At 38.2% G+C, this 19,910-nt stretch overlaps 1 protein-coding gene across 2 annotated transcripts in view; it reads left to right on the forward strand.

Annotated features, from left to right (window-relative positions):
• Positions 1-19,910, forward strand: part of Ptpmeg2 (Protein tyrosine phosphatase Meg2) — a 56,996-nt gene that overhangs the window by 33,911 nt on the left and 3,175 nt on the right. For both annotated transcript variants that reach the window (XM_028187921.2, XM_028187920.2), the window contains exons 5-13: positions 4,586-4,794; positions 8,366-8,478; positions 12,244-12,361; positions 13,300-13,376; positions 17,220-17,415; positions 17,817-17,980; positions 18,639-19,032; positions 19,385-19,461; positions 19,543-19,700. In XM_028187921.2, the coding sequence (XP_028043722.2) occupies positions 4,586-4,794; positions 8,366-8,478; positions 12,244-12,361; positions 13,300-13,376; positions 17,220-17,415; positions 17,817-17,980; positions 18,639-19,032; positions 19,385-19,461; positions 19,543-19,700 (1,506 nt within the window). The remainder of the gene's footprint in view (positions 1-4,585; positions 4,795-8,365; positions 8,479-12,243; positions 12,362-13,299; positions 13,377-17,219; positions 17,416-17,816; positions 17,981-18,638; positions 19,033-19,384; positions 19,462-19,542; positions 19,701-19,910) is intronic.

Consider the following 19,910-nt stretch of genomic DNA (forward strand, 5'->3'; position numbering starts at 1 on the left):
TTAACTGGTTACGATGTTAAAACATCGTTTGACGTCATGGTGGGCCGCTGTCCTAAGTTTGGAGAACGCAGGACGTTGCACTAGCGTTTAATAATCTATACATATAAATAAAATTGGAGTGTCTGCTTGTAATATTGAAATAATCGCTTTTTACTACATGCATATATACGGTACATACATCAAAATAACATTTTTTACAATTTTTGTCTGTCTGTCTGTTTGTTCCGGCTAATCTCTGGAATCGCTGGACCGATTTTGACGAGACTTTCACTGATAGCTGATGATACAAGGAGAAACTTAGACTATTTTTTTTAGACTAACTTCGCCCCGCGGCGTCACCTGCGGTACGACAATAATCGCGGGAACATTGCGAGACTCAGCTATCAATAATAAAATGTAATGTTTCCGAAGCGAAGCGAGGGCGGGTCGCTAGTAAAACATAAGAATATATAATTTATTGTGAACTCGACTTATTTCGTAGATGGAAAATATAAATAATCTTATATTAATGTTTGACACAGTTAAAGATATAAGTCGTAAGTGTTTGTAGATTTTGACGAGTCGTAGATACAAATACCTAAGGGTAATTTTCAATCATACCGGAATACAATTACTTATTTGCATATGTATTCTACACGTAATCGTCTTTCGTGTTTCATAACGAAAAAAAATCACGCGTATGAATACCGTACTATATGAATTAAAACTCCACGACCTTGAAATGGCGTCAGTATTCGCGCTGTGGAGTTTATGAGGTTTGATGAATTTGCCGGAGGGATCTTCAGCTCCTCATCCCAAGGTTATAAAAAAATAAAATAACGGCTTAATCCCGTTCTCTAGATTAACCAAATATTTTAAGTCTTACTTTTTGAATAAACGTTATCATCGATGCGGAGCAGAAGGATTTCGCAGCCATAATTATTTTATTAGGCGTAGGGAGCTAAAAGCTGAGAGCAATGACCTCTCACCCTTGGATAAATGTTCTCGAGACTGCTTACACACCCCAAATTTCCTTTGAAACATTTGATCCCTTGTAGGTAGAAGATAGAAGCACCTAATTAATATTACACTGTTGATATTATAGCGAAACTACATCCGTGTATCAAAAATAAAAGGGAATTTGATATTTGAATGGAGTTCGATCATTAGTACTGCTCGGATCGCGTAGAAGAAAATATTTCAAATTGTTTTGAATTTCTTAAACTACTGAAAAATCGAAATTTACCTATGACGAGGTTCAAGAAAAAAAAATTGATAAATAATTTAATCATACACTTATTCACATAAACGTGAATTGTTTTCATTTTGATTTCACTTCATAATTGACTTGCTAACTATGTAAATTGAACTAGAAAATCAATTTTAACCTAGTTTTTGTTATTGTCATATCGATTCAAAGTTCTTAATAGCAAAGATGGGTGGATTGTCTTAACAGTCCAGCTGGTGGGTAGTTAAGTACATATAACTACTAAATATAACTCACCCTTAATCCATAAGCTTCAACAGCGTTAATGCGAGAGATTTGATGGTATTTCCATAGTGTTTCGTTATAGTTGCTCTAAATTAAAATTGCACGTGATCCGGATCATAATGAACCAGAACTGAAGATGAACACTTAACTAAGTACTTTACCAGTATGGTAAAATCGTATTTAGCGAAATCAGACTCCTCGCATTTGTCTTAATGACCAAAATAATATTAAGAACGTTTATTTCTAAGTGTTTTAAATTATAAGTCTAATTGAATAGTTTGAGATTAAAAGTTAACTTTGTTTGTTAACGGTCTGGATAATTATTTAGCAATGGTTAGGTAGCATATTGGTACGTCAACGTGATAAAATGTCGCCAACCGCATAGACGTGTCTAGTGGAAATCGATGCCTTTCAGCTAATCAGTTTGTGTCTTAATAGCTGGGTAACATCTGTGTAATGTAGCGTGACCTATTAAGGAGTGGCGTGATGTGCTTCGACCCATATTAGTAAATGAATCAAACACGGACCGCCTTAGGCGCGCGTTTCGTTATTGCCTCAATCTTGTCTGAGATTCATCTTTGAATACGCTACACTTGTTATAGTGAAAAAATTGCAAAGTTAGGTGAACACCTGTCGATTGGTGGTATTAATAGGCATCAGTGAATGACGTCACGGATCTGGATGCGTCTCCCCAGAGACGTAGGGTTGAATTCTCAATTTCAGTTGTACAACGGCTGTCCCAACCTTCAAACCAGATATGAATTTACTATTTTGATTTGGTGCGTCAGATTTTGAAAATCTTTTGGCCTGAGACGATCACTAACAAAGAGCTGTGGAGGATCACCAAGCAGACACCAATGGAAAAGGAGATCCTTACGCGGAAGTGGCATTGGATTGGTCATATATTGAGAAAGGCCGATACCTACCTATCCAAGAGAGCACTGACTTGGAAATTGTCTGGCAAAAACAAGAGAGGCCGTCCCAGAACAACTTGGCGTCGCTCGGTGGAGCAAGAGCTAAGCTTCTTGGGCATGACCTAGGAGGAGCTAGGACAGACTGTCCAAGACCGGTGTAAATGGAAAGATTTAATTCGAGCCCTACACCCCAATAGAGGGTAATAGGAAAGAAAGAAGAAGAAGAATGTCAATTTGGTAGTTTTTTACGTTCTTCTCCCTGTTTAAACCATTAGGCTTTACGAGGAATAAATATTAAATATAAAATTAAATAAATAAATAAACAAACAATACAGTAAATAAGTGTAGGTATTTATAACAAAAAATATTGAAACTGTCGAATAAAATTCGGTAAGAATACAAGTCTATATATTTTATGTATATTTTTCAGTGTAAAATAAATACACCAAAGGCTACTAGAAGATAAAAAAAAAGTTATTTTAACTGAAGTAAATGTTTCAGTTCTTTACAGTTTATTTTAGGCTAGGCTTTATCTTTTTGAAGAATTACTTACTAAGTAGCACTTGTTCTGTTTCTGAAATTGAAGTCTTATCGGTTAGGATTGTAGAATATAACTTAGTTTTTGGTTTTGTTACATTTTTGACAATCTGCTGGTATTTTCAGCAAATATTGCCACTTGTGTGATCTAAACATAAGTTTTATTTTTGGACAACACCAAACAAAAAAAATCGTTCAATTTTTTCATACATCATGTAAATCGAAACATTATGAATTATGGTCATTCACGTTTCAATCATAACTTAAGATTACATTATATCCTGAACGTTAAAAGTGGCCTACCCGTGAATAATAAAGCCATTATTTTCAGTCTATAATACTGATTTATCGTTGTTTTAGATTAAGCTTACTTGGTACTTTTAGTTCATATATATTTGTTTCTTTTTACTTGTGTTTTTATGTATCTTTTTAGTTTGTGATGTGTACTGTGTGACTAATAAATAAATAAATAGATAAATAAATAAATAAATATGTATAGACCGAATCATTTGAAGCGGGAGCTATTCTAAATTTCTTTTCGGATAATAAAATATGTACACGACATTGATATTACTATTACTCTCCTTATCCGAATTCGGTCACGGCGACCACCTCAACTCTGTTTCTAATTTTCACGGTGTGCTCGTGTGTGGCTAACATAGCCGATCTAATTCCTAAACGTTCGTGCACATTGGGAACAGTTGAGCACACCATTACAATAGTTGTAAGAGATAGCACAAGGCGGGCGTGGTTTTTTACTGGCGGTAGGACCTCTTGTGAGTCCGCACGGGTAGGTACCACCACTCCGCCTATTTCTGCCGTGAAGCAGTAATACGTTTCGGTTTGAAGCTTCGATGAACAATCGTTACTATTGTTGATCGAAGGTTTGAAGGGTGGGGCAGCCGTTGTAACTATACTAAGACCTTAGAACTTATATCTCAAGATGGTTGGCGCATTTTCGTTGTAGATGTCTAGGGGCTCCAGTAACCACTTAACTCCAGTTGGGCTGGGAGCTCGTCTACCCATTTAGGCAATAAAAAATAAAAAAAATCATCGAGCATCAGTTTCAGAGCAGCGTTTCTTCTCAAAGTTTTTTATTCTGGTTTGCACTAAAAACTTCCATTCTGGTTGTCGAGCGACTGTTTGCTCCCACTTAGAAGGCTAATGATATTATTGTTATTGATATTACAGTATTGGCGAGACAACTGCTCGAGAGCAGCGTTGTTGTGAAAATGTTAATTATCGGAGCCGCATGACGCCCGCCAGGAATGGCGTCGTTTTGGCGAACGGCCCACGTAATTTTCCCGCCCGTGACGGCCAACGTGTTTCTAATAGCACGTTGCTTTATGAAGCAGAAAATAATAACGTTTACGTAGCTGGAGAATTTCCTCACTAATTTGGGATGGCATTAATTTAATAGCGTTATACACCGTCGCGGCTTTGATGTAGCTCAATGATTTGACGTCATGTTTTATTTGCGGTCGTCCTTTCACTTCCAATAGGTAGAAACAGGCGTGGGTGTTACATAATAAAGTTATTCTATTTTCATTTTCAATAACCTTCCCTACGTTTTCAGTTCGTTTAATTATATTTTAGCGATAAATTGTATTTTGTTTTTGTATTTTTTGGTTGTGTTGTTTTGAATGTTTCATTTTGTCCCCAGGGGGGTTATCCGGCCAAATTGAAGAAGGTATTAATAGTGACGGCGCCGCTTTGGTTCAAGGCTCCCTTCCGGATTCTTCGGTTGTTCGTTAGAGAGAAGTTACGGGAACGCGTGCACACGGTTAGCGCGCCGCAACTTGGCGCGCACGTGCCGCGATCTAGCCTGCCCAAGCAACTGGGTGGCTTGCACGACACTGATCACACCACTTGGTATGAGATTTAAATCGATTTAGAAATTATCAGTATCGATACTGGATCGCGAGACGGTTTTCGACGACGAACAGTTTTTCCTATTTCAACACTAATCATACCAACACTTACTGGTGGTACCTATTTCTGCCATAGCACGACAAATATTGCTCAAAATAAATAAAACAAACAAAAAATAGTATGATAACTGTAGATTAATTACCAAGAAAAAGTCATAATGTGCAAAAGTCATAAGATACGTGCATTTGCAATGTAAAAGTTCGAAATTTGTCATTTGACCCGTTATGGTATGTTTAGTGTTAATTATTACTGATTACGGTAAAAGCTAACGACACGTGCTAGCAAGTGACGAGAAAAATAATTGTATTCTATATTTCGGTAGATGCGTACTAGGAAACAACGACACGTGTATAAACACAAACCAAGGCAACCAGTTAAAGTTTACTTGAACGGCACGTCACTAATATATTTGTGTAGCTGAATCGATTTTCCTAAAATTAATTTCAATTTCGATTAGATCTCACCATTATTATGAGATTCGGATCTAATTAAGAACAAGGATCGAGATTGGATCGCAAGGGGTTTATCAGATAGCTTAGCTGAATCTCGACGTAATGTTCTCGTTAATTTTCCGTTCAATCGTGCTGCATTGTTCTGTAAAAGGACAATCTATCTATATATATATATATTTATATAATTATATATAAATGAATTGCTGTTCGTTCGTCTCACTAAAACTCGAGAACGGCTGGACCGATTTGGCTAATTTTGGTCTTGAATTATTTGTGGAGAGAAGGTTTAAAAGGTAGATAAATATGAAAATGCTCGGAATTAAATAAAAATAACAATTTTGTTTTTCCTTTGATGTGTCCCCCGTCGGACGGATTCCTTTTGTTTGTTTTAAGTTTATTTTATACAAAAGTTTAGGTATTTTATTTATCGATTAAGGCACTGCGAAGTCTGCCGGGTCAGCTAGTTTAAAGATAAATTTGAATATGAATAAAAATCTTCACAGAAACTCGTCGGATTTGTGAAATGTTTCCTCATAAATGTTTCGTTGTCCAACAGGAATACAAGTGTGAAATATGAATGCATTAGAGCGACAATTATTGATGATTAGCGCACTAAATACATTTATTGTGCCGCTTTTTCTGTTCGCTGTCGAAGGTAGAGAGCACCAGCAATGCCAGAGCCCTAGCACACTGTCTGCCATAAACTATTTCAACGAAAACAGGTCGTAGAGCACAAAATATAGATCTTATATATATAAAAGAAAGTCGTGTTAGTTACACTATTTTATAACTCAAGAACGGCTAAACTGATTTGGCTGGAAATTGGTGGGGAGGTAGCTTAGAACCAGGAGAAGGACATAGGACACTTTTTATCACGTTCCCGTGGGACGTGACATAAAACGTGGTATAACAAAATTAAACTAATATGGAATAACAGAACGCAACTGACAGCTAAACGTAATGTAGTCTATGGTTAATTATAAGAGAATTTTGAAGTTGACCGGTTGATGTGTTTGTTTCGAGTTTCCATTAGCTTATTGTGCCGAGATAGGTAATCATTAAGAAAGCCATGCCGGGACAAATAAAAAATTGACCTTGATAAAATCAAAAGTCTGCTCATTTATTGGCTCTAAGGCGGAACAAAGTTCGCCGGGTCACCTAGTAAATAAATAAATAAATAAATTTAATATAACTTCTCTTTGCAGAACAATGTCGACCCACATAATGTGTAGCATACGTAATACGTAATCAAAACGTATCGTTCCCGTGCACCTGAGGTCTTTTATATAAAACAGGAAACATATAAAATTGGTCTTCATTTGTTTTATCGCATGTCGCCTATCGACGTTCAACTTGCGTGACTGCGTATCGAAAATGCATTATGTAGTTTGTCGTTGTTTGTGTAAAGCCATGTGTGTTTACTACGCTAGCGATAAATTTTACTGGTGGTAGGACCTCTTGTGAGTCCGCGCGGGTAGGTACCGCCACCCTGCGCCTATTTCTGCCGTGAAGCAGTAATGCGTTTCGGTTTGAAGGGCGAGGCAGCCGTTGTAACTATATTTGAGACCTTAGAACTTATATCTCAAGGTGGGTGGCGCATTTACGTCGCAGATGTCTATGGGCTCCAATAACCACTTAACGCCAGGTGGGCTATGAGCTCGTCCACCCATCAGAGCAATAAAAAAAATCTGCAAAACGACACGATGCGATATGACGCCACGTATCGGTCTATTGTTTTGTTTTTTAATTGCTGTTGAAGACAGAGGCAGCCTCTAGCAGATGTTAAGCTGTTACCAAAAACCATGATTATTAGAAATCTAATAAATAAAAGTGTAATAAGTTGTTTAGTAATTAAAATTAATAAAGCATTTGCTGCTTTACTTACTTTAATCCTGACAATTGTTAGATAAGCTAATGATTATACGTTTCTTGTGATTTTGCATTTTAAATGTCACATCGCGTCACGTCGCCAGCTATCGCTTCCCTTCGCTCATCTAGAACAATAAATATTAATATCGTTCATTTGGGGAACACGACATGAGTTTGGAATGTTTAATATATTATGACGTTTTATTGAGATTTAATGAGGTCGAAAATATGACTTTCGCGTGTGACATACGAGGAAGATTTAGTTCAATTGTAATTAATTGTCCTAATAGATAATTTTATTAGTCTATGGCTTGGCATTTTTAACGATGGGGAATCCGTTTACGCAAACCCGGTCGAGGGGGATGGTTTGACACCTAAAAACGATCACAGTAGGTAATTTTGAACTCATTCATTGGGCGCGAAAAACTGTTAGGATATATTAATGATCACCATCTGCCACGTACCATCCGGCTATGGAATGAGCTCCCCTCCACTGTCCTTCTTTAAAAGAGGCTTGTGGAGAGTACTAAGCGGTAGGTAGCGGCTTGGCTCTGCCCCTGGCATTGCTGAAGTCCATGGGCGACGGTAACCACTGACCATCAGGTGGGCCGTATGCTCGTCTGCCTACAAGGGCAGTAAAAAAAAAAGAAACATGTGTGCAATTCACACTTGTTACAAGTGAAGCCTTCAAAAATTTAAATACAATTATCCTCAATGTCTAAGTATATGTAAAATTTTGTCATTAGTAAATAATTGTAAATCATCTTTTATAGTATGAGGTAGCACCCTCTGTGAATCGAGATTTTAACGTCACGTATAATCCTAAATTGAAATTCACTACAAGAGGTTTCATACGCACCATAGTATTAAAAAATCTCATAGATGGCGCTGTATTAAAAATTTTCGACACTTCCGTTGCATACCTGCGTGACGTTACATCTGTAAAAAAATTACCCTCAGGCGCCGAAAGAAGTTTCACTTCAAAAAAAACGCTTAGCTTGGTTTTGGAAACGTGAACTTTGTGTTGCTCTTTGCTTTGGTACTCATTCTGTCTAAGCCATTGTTTAGTCCGACATAGGAGTCTTGAATCGCATTACACGAACGTTAACCGTAATGCGATTCCTCTCTATCCTGCTCGAGTATCGAATCCGACGCCGTTTGTTCAATATGTTTCTTTTTTTGGTTGACAGGTTGGAATATTGCAAAAACTCTTACATAAACAACATTCAGAACTCTAAATTGGATGGCGTTATCGATGAATATGTAATCAGTAACCACATACCGCCCGTCGAACCGCAAAATGGTAAGTATGTGCATCAATAATAGATACTCCGTGTGAGATTTTACAGGGAATTGCGCTTCGTATGTTCTTACAAAGTTACAATACATGCTTTTATCGGATACCGATTTTTTTTTATTGCTTAGATGTGTGGACGACCTCACAGCCCACCTGGTGTTAAGTGGTTATTGGAGCCCATAGACAACTACAACGTAAATGCGCCACCCACCTTAAATATAAGGTCTCTGTATAGTTACAACTGCTGCCCCACCCTTCGAACAGAAACGCATTACTGCTTCACGGCAGAAATAGGGAGGGTGGCAGAACCTACCCGTGCGGACTTAACAGGTCCTAACACCAGTAATGTACGTAAATTAGGTAATTTTGCGGGTTTGATTTTTATTACACGATGCTTCACCGTGGAAGTCAATCGTGAACATTTGTTGAGTACGTATTTCATTAGAAAAATTGGTACCCGCCTGCGGTATTCGAACACCGGTGCAACTCTAGAGATACGAATGCACCGGACGTCTTATCTTTTAGGCCACGACGACTTCAAGATTCAATCGATGTTCCAATTCACGCAGTTGGAATGTAAAGAATATCGAAACTGTTCTTTTTACAGAATACATAAGGACGTGCGTTGGCCTTATACGTTAAATGTCAAGTGGTTACCTTCGTTCATAAATATAATATCGGGGAAACTGAACCCTCTGCTGAATATGAAGAATACTTGACATTTCGTTTGAAGTAGGGGACATGTCAGAATCGTGGAAAAGTCCTATAACGATATGTTACGTAGTACTTTATTACTTAAAATAAATAAAGCTATTTATAAATCACATAAGTGCTTTATTACTAGAAGATTATTAAACCTATTTATTTACAAAGAAGGCATATAACATCTCAGTACCTTTGCTAACTGATTGCCTTCAGTATTGTCATAATTATAGCAAAAAAAAAACCGTGATTATTGTCGAATTTCGAAAACAAGGCGAACACTTATTATATAGTAAACTAACGAACCGCCCTCGCTTCGCTTCGGAAACTGTAATTTATTATTGATTTCTCCACTATTTAATGGATGTTATTATACATATAAACCGCATCAGAATCCGTTGCGTAGTTTTAAAGATTTAAGCATACATAGGGATATAGGGACAGACACAGCGACTTTGTTTTATACTATGTAGTGATACATCATATTTAAAATTGACGTTTCATGTCAAATTAAAATAACGTAATAAATGCCATATTCAAAAGTTGGGGGTCACACAGCTCTGAGTACCCGTACTTAGCGTCATAACGTCCTTATATCTATCGATATTATCCTCATTTAGTATATTGTTCTTCTGCTTTTGGGCAGTCGTAAACATATCGCACCTTCAGAATCGAAGTGACTTAACTACAAATTTTAAGAAAATTGGCGTAAATGAGAGAAATGATTTTATTAAAGCGATCGAGAAGTTAATCCCTAAAAAGGTGGATCAGCGACTTTGAGGTCTGTTCTCCTGTAGCCATGATCGACAAATGAATTGGTCGAATTCTGAGCACCGCCCACAATATAATGGACTGAAGTCCCAATGTTTTACGCTTGCGCCCACGTTCTAATGTACATAAGACGTTTGCACAACTGTCATGTTATACGATGACGTATTATCGATGTTAGTTGGGATTTGTATCTCGTTCTTATTTTACAAATTTTTATTTATATCGTATAGCTGTTAGTGAAAAAAATAATTGTAGAATGAGAAATTTTTAAACCCAATTATTTGACTCAATTATTGAATTATTTGAGAATTAGCCAATCCAAAAAATTATTCTTGATTAACTAATCAAAAACTAATTACTTATTCACCTAATAAATAAATAAAAGTCCCAATATTTATTTACTTTTTATCATCCACTGATGTATTAATAATAATATGTAGTTCGATTATTTAGATGACTAGTATGGAGAACCATAAAACCGCTAACTAATTTATTTATCTGTCGTTGTTTGATTAATAGTCGTTGGGAGCGAGAGAGAGAGACTATTGACATTTTTTTTTATTGCTTATGTGTGTGGACTAGCTCACAGTCCACCTGGCGTTAAGTGGTTACTGGAACCCATAGACATCTACAACGTAAATGCGCCACCCACCTTGAGATATAAGTTCTAAGATCTCAGTATAGTTACAACGGCTACCCCACCCTTCAAACCGAAACGCATTACTGCTTCACGGCAGAAATAGGCGAGGTGGTGGTGCCTACCCGTGCGAACCAGTAAATTATTAAATTACCTACAAGACTGTAGACAGATTTAACCTATTCTATTTATTATGTGTTACGATTATTAATACCGTGATTTGTTTGTATTATGCTTTAGTTGCGGCCCGTTCAACAGAATTAATAGCGAGTATATAAATAAAAAATATAGCCTTGGTAACTAGGCTTTCGTTTAAGTAATCCTTAGAGTGTATTTTATGAACCCTCACGTCTTTCGGCCCCACGTGACGTACGTGTGTCAAGTTAGCAGAGGGACCAGAGTTAGGCCACGTGCGCAGAATCGTTGCGGCCTAATAGCTAAAACGTCTGATACATATTCCTATAGAGTAGCCTTTCCCAAAGTGGGCGATAACGCCCCCTTGCGGGCGCTTGCAGGCTCAAAGGTGGGCGGTAAGAGACCCAGAAAAAAATGAGGGCGTTGTGTAGAGGCTTGGGAGGCGATTTGTGATTTCATCTAGGAGGACTTAGGCACCCATTGAGATCTCGCTATAGTGGTTTTTAAGTAGGTGAAAAAAGGGAGCGCTAGAAATAATTTATTCTCAAAGTAGGCAGTAGACAAAATAAGTTTGGGAACCCCTGCTATAGAGTGATGCGATCATGTCAGTCATCAAATCTTAGTAAAGATAGGCTATTAACTCCTTAGATTCTTAACAGATACATAACTTGCACGAGCTCACGAACGACTTCCATGATTGAGTAAGAATGTCTTGAAAAAAATTATAAATTTGCGAAACTATTAATACTGTGAGCTGTAGGGTAGATGCTCCATTAGGTTTCACACGAGCAAACTTTCACCCCCTGTAACCATTTTACACCAGTTGAACAGCGAGTTATTCTTGGAGGCAACAATAATAATACACAATGCTTCAGTACTAGGCAATTTGGCTGTCTCTCTGATACTGCTAGCGTCTATGACCGACGTTGACCATTTACCCATCAGATGGGCGGTACATCGTCTGTCTCTAATAGCAAAAACAAAATGCTGATTGCATTATGGCGACGAACTTAGCAATCACTTGTATACGTGCTTGTTCAGTCAGATTCAGTGTGCTTAGTGCGAGTTTTTTAACGTTCTCGTATCGTAAAAGTTAATTCAAATTTTATGCAGTTGCAAAAGCGCCCCTAGCGGCAAACGTTCCAACTCCATACAAATTTGAGTGAACTTTTACGCTGTTGAGACCGTTAAAAACTCGCACTAAACACACAGATCTGCGTAATGAGATATCTTAGACATGACGTAACTATACTTGAGACCTTAGAACTTATATCTCGAGGTGGGTGGTGCATTTACGTTGTAGATGTCTATGGGCTCCAGTAACCACTTAACACCAGGTGGACTGTGAGCTCGTCCATCCATGTAAGCAATAAAAAAAAAAAAATGACGTACTTAGTTACATTACAATTTTTTTTTAAGATATTTGTCCGATAGTATTTAGCAATTAGTTTTATAAGGTTCAAAGTGTGACGCTATATTATTATTTTTTGTTAAAAATAATTTTGGACTTATTTGTATTTGCTTAGGTATAATAGAGCATCAGAGTGACATGACAAGCGATCGTGCAGTCAGACTCGGAGATACAGGGACCAAAATGCACATCAGCGGCGACCCGCCGTACACGTGCGACCCGAGCCCTTTGAGGTAACAACTATTCAGACTAGATCTTTTTTTTGTGTCGTCCGACTTTAATGATTAAGCTTTAGGGACTATTTTTCACTAACAGATTGGCGCGCTTCTCCTTATTAACTCGCAGAATGAGCAAAATATTTTGTTTACTTTGGAATAAATGTTTGTGTGACGAAATAAAGGTTAGGAAATATTAAGATACTGATAAAAACATTTATAATTCGCATTGTGTTCAAATCTTCAGGAAAAAAATATTAAAATAATTAATCTTAAAAAACTTCTTAATATTCAGTGTGATAATTAAATTTAATTTGCGATTTAAATTGTTATTATAGGATTTGCAGCTATTATTAAAATTTATTATAGTTTTTGATGGCATGTGCGATTTTCAGCTTTATATTAGTGGCTTGCTCAATTATTCTACAATCCGGAACAAATATATGTAACATGCGCCCATTATTAGCCCAACATTAGCCCTTTCGTTAAAAATATCGATATATGCTACGCTAAACTAAGACATTTACTAGTAATATGTTCTAATTCGATTCGAACGTCTGAAGATTAAATGTTTATTCGATCTTAGAAAAAGATCAAATGTTTTCATCAGAAACTTAAGAATTGGGTTACCGGGTAGATCTCCGGAACGATACAATTATGTTTTGTTAACTGATAATGTAGGTATTATTATAGTAATAAATTTTGCAAAGCACATAATGTAAAAATACCTTAAAATGAAGTTATTCATCGCTGTTCATTTATTAGTTAAATTGACGTTCAACTTTCAGAAAGACGTCTTGAAAGTTCACATCCTTTTCGGAAGGTCATTATTGCATACGTTTTTATTGAATTTTACGTGAACGATGTAATCATCTCAACTGTGCTAGTTAGTAAACACATAGATATAAACACAAGTAATTTATATATAATAATATTACGTTAATTAAATGTTTCAGGCACTCGCATGGGTATAACGGCGATACTAAAAGCAGACACATTAACTCCGGCGACGAGGATGATATAGACATAAGCAGTGAGTACACAATTTAACTAAAAACCATTTGACCGCCATGTAGGTCACCGGTGCCCTACGCAGCGCACTGCAGTAATTATGTAGAGTTTTCTGTTACTAAGAGCCTTCTTTTTTTTTTCTCCTATCGCTCAACAACCCACGTCCGAGCCTCGCATGAGACAGAACTCATGAAAAGGCAAAGGGGGGAGAGTGCAGCGCTTAGTGCGGAGCACATCTCTCCCATCACCCTCCCCCTCTACTAAGGCACTTAGGTTGCCTAACCCTTTGCTGGTTAATGTATGTTTTCTTAGTATCTTCCGATTCGTCTTTCCCAGAGTCTAGTAGATATTCCGGCGTCTTAGTCACGGAAATCGTCATACATATATACTTCAGTACGCCACATAGGACACTAGTGACCTACGTGGCAGTCAAAGGGTTAACGTTTTTATTTTTCACCGTATTATTAATAATATCAGTAGCTTTTATAAATACGTAATATAGTTCAATATTATGGAATACTTCAGAATGAATAAGTAATAAAAGACTTAATTGCGTTTTCTGTGATATATTAAGAAAATAACATTTAAAGCTCTTAATAACTTTTAATATTTTTTTTAAACAGTATTGCTAAGCTATACAAAACTGAACTCTCTTTTTACTTAATGACAGACAGGTGAGCGATTCCGTCTAAGAAAAATCTATTTTTAAAACTAAAGAGTTTTTAAAGGTTTTTCTTTACACATATATAATGACATAGGTAGTAATGGGACTGCTCCCTAAATGAATATAAAACACGTAATGCTCACGGAAAATGGTAGTTCTTGAAATATATTGGTACTTCACTATACCGACTGATATGGATATATATCGATACGTCTCGTCTATTGTTGGCGGTAATCTGTGGACGTGTTCGTGCCTTTGATCTGTGCATCAGATTACCACAGATGTACACCCGGACTTTTTGGCGGGAACGCGAGGAGTGAAGTTGTGTGATTTGTTTTATTTTGTCTATTTAGTGTTTCTTCTGGTTTAAATGTGTAATAATGGTGGTTTATTAACCGTTTAATATCTGTGAAAGTGCACAAATGTGGGAAAATTAAACAAAGCCGCTGGACGTAACTTCTCGGGATCCTCTAAAAAGTCCACTGAAAAATCTTAGTAAATGACCACCATTTTACTGAGATTAGATTTCATCTCATATCATCTCATTTAATTTCATCCTAGTTGATTAATGTCTCAAATTAATCATTTTCATTTCATTTCACTCCATAATATCATTTTTCATAAAATTAAGAATATAGATTAAAATAAGACATGACTTAAAGATCTCAGTTACCAGGTCATAAAATCTCTTAAAAAAAAAAAAGATATACACCCACATCTTCGGTGTACGAGTGACGTAACCATTTTAGAGCTTAGGGTTATATATAGGTTATATATTCTTCCGTAATTGATATATAATTGCGTGAAAGACGATATGTGTAAGAGGGGAGTGAGCGAAGAAATGTTATATGATAGAGGAGCATAGAAGGAGAAAACATGTTGCGCCGACCCCAGGTGACTGGGAGAAGGGCAGGAGAATGATGATGATGATGATTCTTCCATTGTGCATTTTGTAGAGACTAAATTTGCTGCTAAATATTACAGCACGTCACGGGAAGTTGAATTTGAAAATAATTGTTATCCTAATAATGTTAGCGAAAATCAAAGTTTACTTAATAAACGAAGCATATAATAATAATACTAATACGTCATTTATTTTCATAAATATTCTCCAAAAGTACTTGAACTTCGAAATGAAATTTACGGATATATTAATCTTTTTTTTTCATAGTATATATAATCAGTGAATACAACTTATTTAAGTTTGATAATAGAGTTGTTAGCATCATAAAAGACAGCTGTCAGTATTTGTCATTGACATTTCACTGATTTATTTACTTTTTTTAAGTATGTTCTTGTAAATGTGTGAAGTCAAGAATAATTCTGGTAGGTTTATATTTGCTTAAAAAATAATTGCTTAAGAGTCGAATAAATATAAAATTGGAAGTGTTGTGTTACTTATATTGCAGATCTCTATAAGAAATACCGGTAATTTTCGACTGTTTACTCTTTGTTTTTTTTATATAAATAAATATTTATTTCTGCGGTTTAACGCGTTTCAGTTGGAAGGATGTGTCAGTCGTTGTACTGTAAAATTTAAATAACTCGTCTCAAAGCGGGTGGCTGAATTTGTATTGTTGATGTCTAAGCTCTGTCTGTGCTTAGTGCGAGTTTTTTAACGTTCTAAATAGCGTAAAAGTTAACTCAAATTTGTATGCAATTGGAACAGCGCCCCTAGCGGCAAACGTAGACAAATGTTCCAACTCCATACAAATTTGAGTTAACTTTTACGCTATCGAGAACGTTAAAAAACTTGCGCTAATGACACTGGTCTCGACTCACTCGTCGACAAGTCTAAATAAATAAAAGTGGCGGTACAACAAAAAAATCACAACCCAACGTGAGCGTAAAGCATCTATCTGCCAAACCAGGGACACATGTAGTGTTTATTAAAAAAAAATTGTTTGTCTCAACTTTTTTTTTTTAATTAATCTTCGTAGGTCATACGTCGAACCCGTCAATGTTGGCCGGTGACCTTGTCCCGTGCGTAATGTGTGTGTATTTATAATTTAACTGCGCGCTTGAAATGTTCATCGTTATTGTACGCGGAGAACAATAAAGCTATATTTATACCATACGAAATATTAATCTGAAACGCAATGAACACGTGGCGACACAAGTGTTGAGATTTTGCGAAGCACTGCTCTTACTAGGGGGTTAGGTCTCCTTCAGAGGCGCTCGGGCAGCTGTTAGCAAATCCCACCCCTCCTGGCTGAGCCTTTGCTCGCCCATCTGTCCTCGTGAAACTGGAAAGGCCTTCGGGCCATCAGTAAACTATCAAACATAAAAAAAATTTTTTTTAAGTAAACTCTCAGGTTGAGCCCGTGAGCTCATCTACCCGTCCGGGCGTAGCTAGAATGTCCTTTAGGCTACCAGTGAATAGATAGCGAAAAAAAACTATGTCTTGTATGAAATAAGGTCCGTTTTAAATTGACTAAAATAAGGATCGTTACACAGGCCGATTACGTAACATTTTGTGACGTTATGGCATCGACACATTTGGGAGTTTGACCTCATGTCTCAAGATGGGCGGCGGCCGTATCGCTACATCGATTACGATTTATTTATGTATGTTTTACGAGCTCGACTCGTGTGCGGGCGCATAAAATGTTATTCTTGAAATAAATTGTTATTAGTTTGGTCGCAGTTTCGCAATGCTTTTGATAGCGCTTTATGTGTTGAGTAAGTTACACGTCATGTAGTGTTTTATGGTGCAAACGTTTGAAATTGAATTGACTTTCACTGACAGGTAGCTGATGGTATAAGGAGTAACTTAGGCTACTTTTTTTAGACTTGCTTCGCCCCGCGGCGTCACCCGCGATACGACAATAACCGCGGGTAACATCGCAGGACTCGACTATTCAATAATAAAATTTAATGTTTCCGAAGTGAAGCGAGGGCGGGTCGCTAGTAGTTAAATATAATAATTCTTTGACAATAGAATTCTGAAATAAATAATAGTTTTAAAAAAATGTAACAAAATACGCTTTTATAGAAAATCCAACTAAAAAATAGTAAATAAATTTTAAATAATAATAAAATTAATAATTAATTAATAAATAATAAAAAGTAAAAAGGGCGTCTCATGTTCAAAGATTCCGTTACAAACATACATACGTCTGAATATAATAAAAGCGTATTTTAATTATAGTCGAATTTTGACCACCGGTGTGTATTGATCGTTCAGTGTTGTGGTTGCAGCGCGCGGCACGTGGTCGTCGGGCGAGCTGTCCCCCGGGCTGTCGGACGAGGAGTGCGCGGCGGGGGGCGCGGGCGGCGCGGGGGAGACGCCGGCGGCGCTGCTGGCCCGCCTGCGGCTCGTGCGGCGCCGGGGCCTCGTCGCAGAGTACGACGAGATACGGTCCCGCCCGCCCGTCGGAACCTTCCACAACGCCAAGTATGTTCCCCTCCACTTCCACTGCACTATGTACGACCCTCTGTCAGAATGCGACTGCTTTACTATACAGTTGATCCAGAGATCTTTTTTGCCACGTATCATTCGGCTTTGCAAACGAGGCTTGTGGAGAATACTTAACGGAAGGCAGCGGCTTGGCTCTGCCCTGGCATTCCTAACGTCCATGGGCGACGATAACCACTCACCGTCTGGTAGGCCGTATGCTCGTCTGCCCACAAGGGCAATAAAAACAAACTATCTTTAAAAAAAATTTTAAAATTAAATTGTTCCCATATCGACGTCATCATGAAAAGCAAGCCCGGAGCTCGAATGCGAAACGTCCTTATGAAAGTTCTCGACTCCGGTCGGGTCGCTGACCGCTGTGCAAACATTAATTTTTCCAGGTTGCCGAGCAACCTAGCCAAGAACCGCTACACGGACGTGCTGTGCTACGACCACTCGCGCGTGCTGCTCTCGCAGACCGACCCGGACGACCCCACCACGGACTACATCAACGCTAACTACGTCGACGGATACAAACAGAAGAACGCCTACATTTGTACACAGGGTACGTGCATTAAGCCCACTGAGTTTCTCGTCGGATCTTCTCAGTGGGTCGCGTTTCCGATCCGGTGGTTGATTCTGCGAAGCACGGCTCTTGCTAGGGGCTGCTAGTGTTAGCAAATTCGCTAGGTTAAATCCCATGAGCTCGCCTATTAGTCGGTGAAGCTAATATAATCCTTCGGGTTTACTAGAATAGTTAGGCTAAAACAAAAAAAAGCTAAACTTTCTCTATTTCATAATTTGGTCGAGTGTCAAACTTAATCGGTCGGGTAGTTTGAAAGCGATATCGATACAAACGGACAAAGACTTTTGTTTATTAATCAATTTAGGACAGTAATATTTATTGTTCTTAGTACTTGTTTTTGAAATAAATGTTAGATATTTAAGATACGTACATAACCTGCCCAGTAAGCATTTTACGCAGCGATGGGTTTCGAAGTCTAGAGAGATGAATGGATTGAATTAAAGCTAAATTATAATATAAAATAATATATGTAATACATTTAAAGTCAGTTTTTCATTTCATATTCATTTAAAATGTTTATGAATATTTCTACTATTTTTAATTTTTTTTTGCAAATTTGTCATTACAAAGTACTATAATTATTATAATTGATCAGTTAAGTTTTAAGGCTAACTAAAGTTTGGATAAACGATCACAGGTCCTCTACCGAAGACGTTCGGTGACTTTTGGCGCATGGTGTGGGAGCAGGGCACCGTCGTGATAGTGATGACCACGCGCGTGATGGAGCGCGGGCGCGTCAAGTGCGGGCAGTACTGGCCCGCGACGGCCGGCGCCAGGCAGCAGCACGGGCCCTACGCCGTGCTCGCCGAGGACGTGATCCAGCACGACGACTACACGATCAGCTCGCTGGTGCTGACGGAGCTGCGCACGGAGCAGGTGCGGCGCGTGTGGCACGGCCAGTACACGCGCTGGCCGGACTACGGCGTGCCGGGCGGCGGCGGGGGCGGCGGCGGGGCGGCGGGGGCGCGCGCGCTCCCTGTGCTGCGGTTCATGCAGCTCGTGCGTCGCGCGCAACAACGAGGACTCGCCGAGTTAGTCTAGTTTTTTTACACGCTTTATATTAGCTTCACTTGTATGTATGTTTGTAACTGACTCCTTTCGACGCGATTTTGACCCAGTTTAATTAAACGGCCAGATTTCATTCAAACTTTGTAGCTTTATCGAGGACCGATAATAATTCAACATTAAAAAAAAAATAAAAAAAAAAAATTGAACAAATTGAAATTGAACTAAAAAATTAAAAATAAATAATAGTTCAAAAAAAACTAAAAAACACGCTTAATATAAAAATCAACTAATAAATAGAAAATAAATTTTAATAAATTTAAATGGAACAGTTGATGTCTCGATATATGTATATTTATATGGTTGAACGTTTTATAGGTTGGGAGACGCGTGGGCCGGACACAGCAAAGGGCCACCGATCGTCGTCCACTGCTCAGCCGGCATCGGACGGACAGGTGAGTGACGTGCGGGTGACGGGTGCGTGACGGGCGAGTGACGGGTGCGTGACGCGCGAGTGACGGGTGCGTGGGTTGCAGGCACGTTCCTGACGCTGGACACGTGCGCGGCGCGGCTGGAGGCGGAGGGCGCGGCGGACGTGCGCGGCACGGTGGAGCGCATCCGGTCGCAGCGCGCGCACTCCATACAGATGCCCGACCAGTACGTGTTCTGTCATCTCGCGCTCCTCGAGTACGCGGTGAGTCACCTGCCCTAGTCTTCTCATCTACACCAACATCGTTTTCACTGTACTTCTTAATTTATCCCACCTAAATGGCAAAATAATGTTTTCATTTTTTTAATGGATTTTATGACCTGGTAACTAAGACCTTTAAGTCATGTCTTATTTTAATTTATATTCTTAATTTTATGAAAAATAATATGGAGTGAAATGAAATGAAGATGATAA

Source organism: Bombyx mandarina, chromosome 21 (assembly GCF_030267445.1).
Source record: "Bombyx mandarina strain Sakado chromosome 21, ASM3026744v2".
In the NCBI taxonomy this organism is placed as follows: Eukaryota; Metazoa; Arthropoda; class Insecta; order Lepidoptera; family Bombycidae; genus Bombyx; species Bombyx mandarina.